The sequence below is a fragment of the Nanorana parkeri genome, unplaced genomic scaffold, assembly GCF_000935625.1.
Source record: "Nanorana parkeri isolate BGI_ZX_2015 unplaced genomic scaffold, ASM93562v1 scaffold323, whole genome shotgun sequence".
NCBI lineage: Eukaryota > Metazoa > Chordata > Amphibia > Anura > Dicroglossidae > Nanorana > Nanorana parkeri.
In genome coordinates, this window is record NW_017306591.1 from 127768 (window position 1) to 129123 (window position 1356).

The window sequence follows — 1356 nt, forward strand, 5'->3', positions numbered from 1 at the left end:
CGGCCCAGTGTGTACTACAGTGCAGCATTACAGCAGAACTATGGGCAATCTGATAAATAAACGCATGTGTAGTGTGTTCTACATACCAAAAGAATTGTGAGTCTGTTCAGCCAGTCTTGATATTTACTAACCCCTGTCAGGCAGTACAGCAAGGTCCGGGCCTCACTTTTCTCATCAGCAGTTAGGTCTCGTTCACACCTAGGCGTATTGCATAGGTGTGCACAAAGCGGCCCAAAGTAGTACATGTACCTTTTCAGGCGTGGGCCGTTTTGTAGTGCGTTAGGGACGGGCCGAAATACGCCAAGGTGGGTAACGAGACCATTGAATACAATGGGATTTATATTTTTGAGCGTTTTGTAGAGCGTTCGTCGAGCGTAGAACGCGCTACAAAACGTTCAGGTGTGAACGAGGGCTTAAAGGAAGACCCCTTGGTCACAGATTTGCCTCATCCTATGATTGGCCACTGAGGAGACCGTAGCTGTGCACTCCCCTCCTGCAAGCTTTCTAAGTTTGAGCCTTTTTAGATCTTCGGATTCTGCTTTAAGAATGTTACATTTCTGAATACAAGCAAATGATGCTGATTTTTTATAAATGTGCCTTCCAGGCCAATTCTTCATTCGCACCTCTGATCCTGGACATGCTGAACTTCATGATGAACTCCGTACGGAATAACTTCCAGCAAGCATCCGCTGTGGGAAGCAGCAGCAGAGCTCAGCAGGCCCTGGACCAGCTACACTCCCTGGAGAAGACTGTGGAGATGACAGACCAGCTGATGGTAACGGCCCGGGTTGATGGTTACGGGAGAAAAGGACACATGGGTCCATTCAGGGATTAACCGTCTGCTCTGTTCTCCAGGTTCCCACGCTGGGCTCCCAGGAGGGAGCGTTTGAGAACGTCCGAATGAATTACAGCGGCGACCAAGGACAGACGATCCGCCAGCTGATCAGCGCCCATGTGCTCCGCCGGGTGGCCATGTGTGTTCTGTCCTCTCCGCATGGGCGAAGGCAGCATCTCGCTGTCAGCCACGAGAAGGGAAAGGTAAGAGCTGGGCAGTTGGTGATTTATTCAAGCTGAACTTCAGGCAGATATTGATAATAATTATCAATATGTATTAAAGGAGAACTATGAGGTTAAAGATTTCCACTCAACTTCATAGTTTGAGCCGACCTGTGACAATGATACTGCCACAGGTCGGCTCAGTAGATCGGGAAGTGAGCGAACACATAGCGTCGCTCGCTCACATCTCGATCATGTCCCTGCAGAGAGCTGTGACTGTCACTCAAGGCTCCCTGCAGGGACTCCCCCCCTCCTCCAGCGCTGACTGGCAGAACGGACGGGTACAGCTGACTCTGCCTC

General features: G+C 50.4%; 1 protein-coding gene across 1 annotated transcript in view; it reads left to right on the forward strand.

Moving 5' to 3' along the window:
- Nucleotides 1–1356, forward strand: part of UBR4 (ubiquitin protein ligase E3 component n-recognin 4) — a 103213-nt gene that overhangs the window by 44805 nt on the left and 57052 nt on the right. The window contains 2 exon segments of the mRNA XM_018558168.1: nt 605–775; nt 856–1038. Coding sequence (XP_018413670.1) covers nt 605–775; nt 856–1038 — 354 coding nt within the window.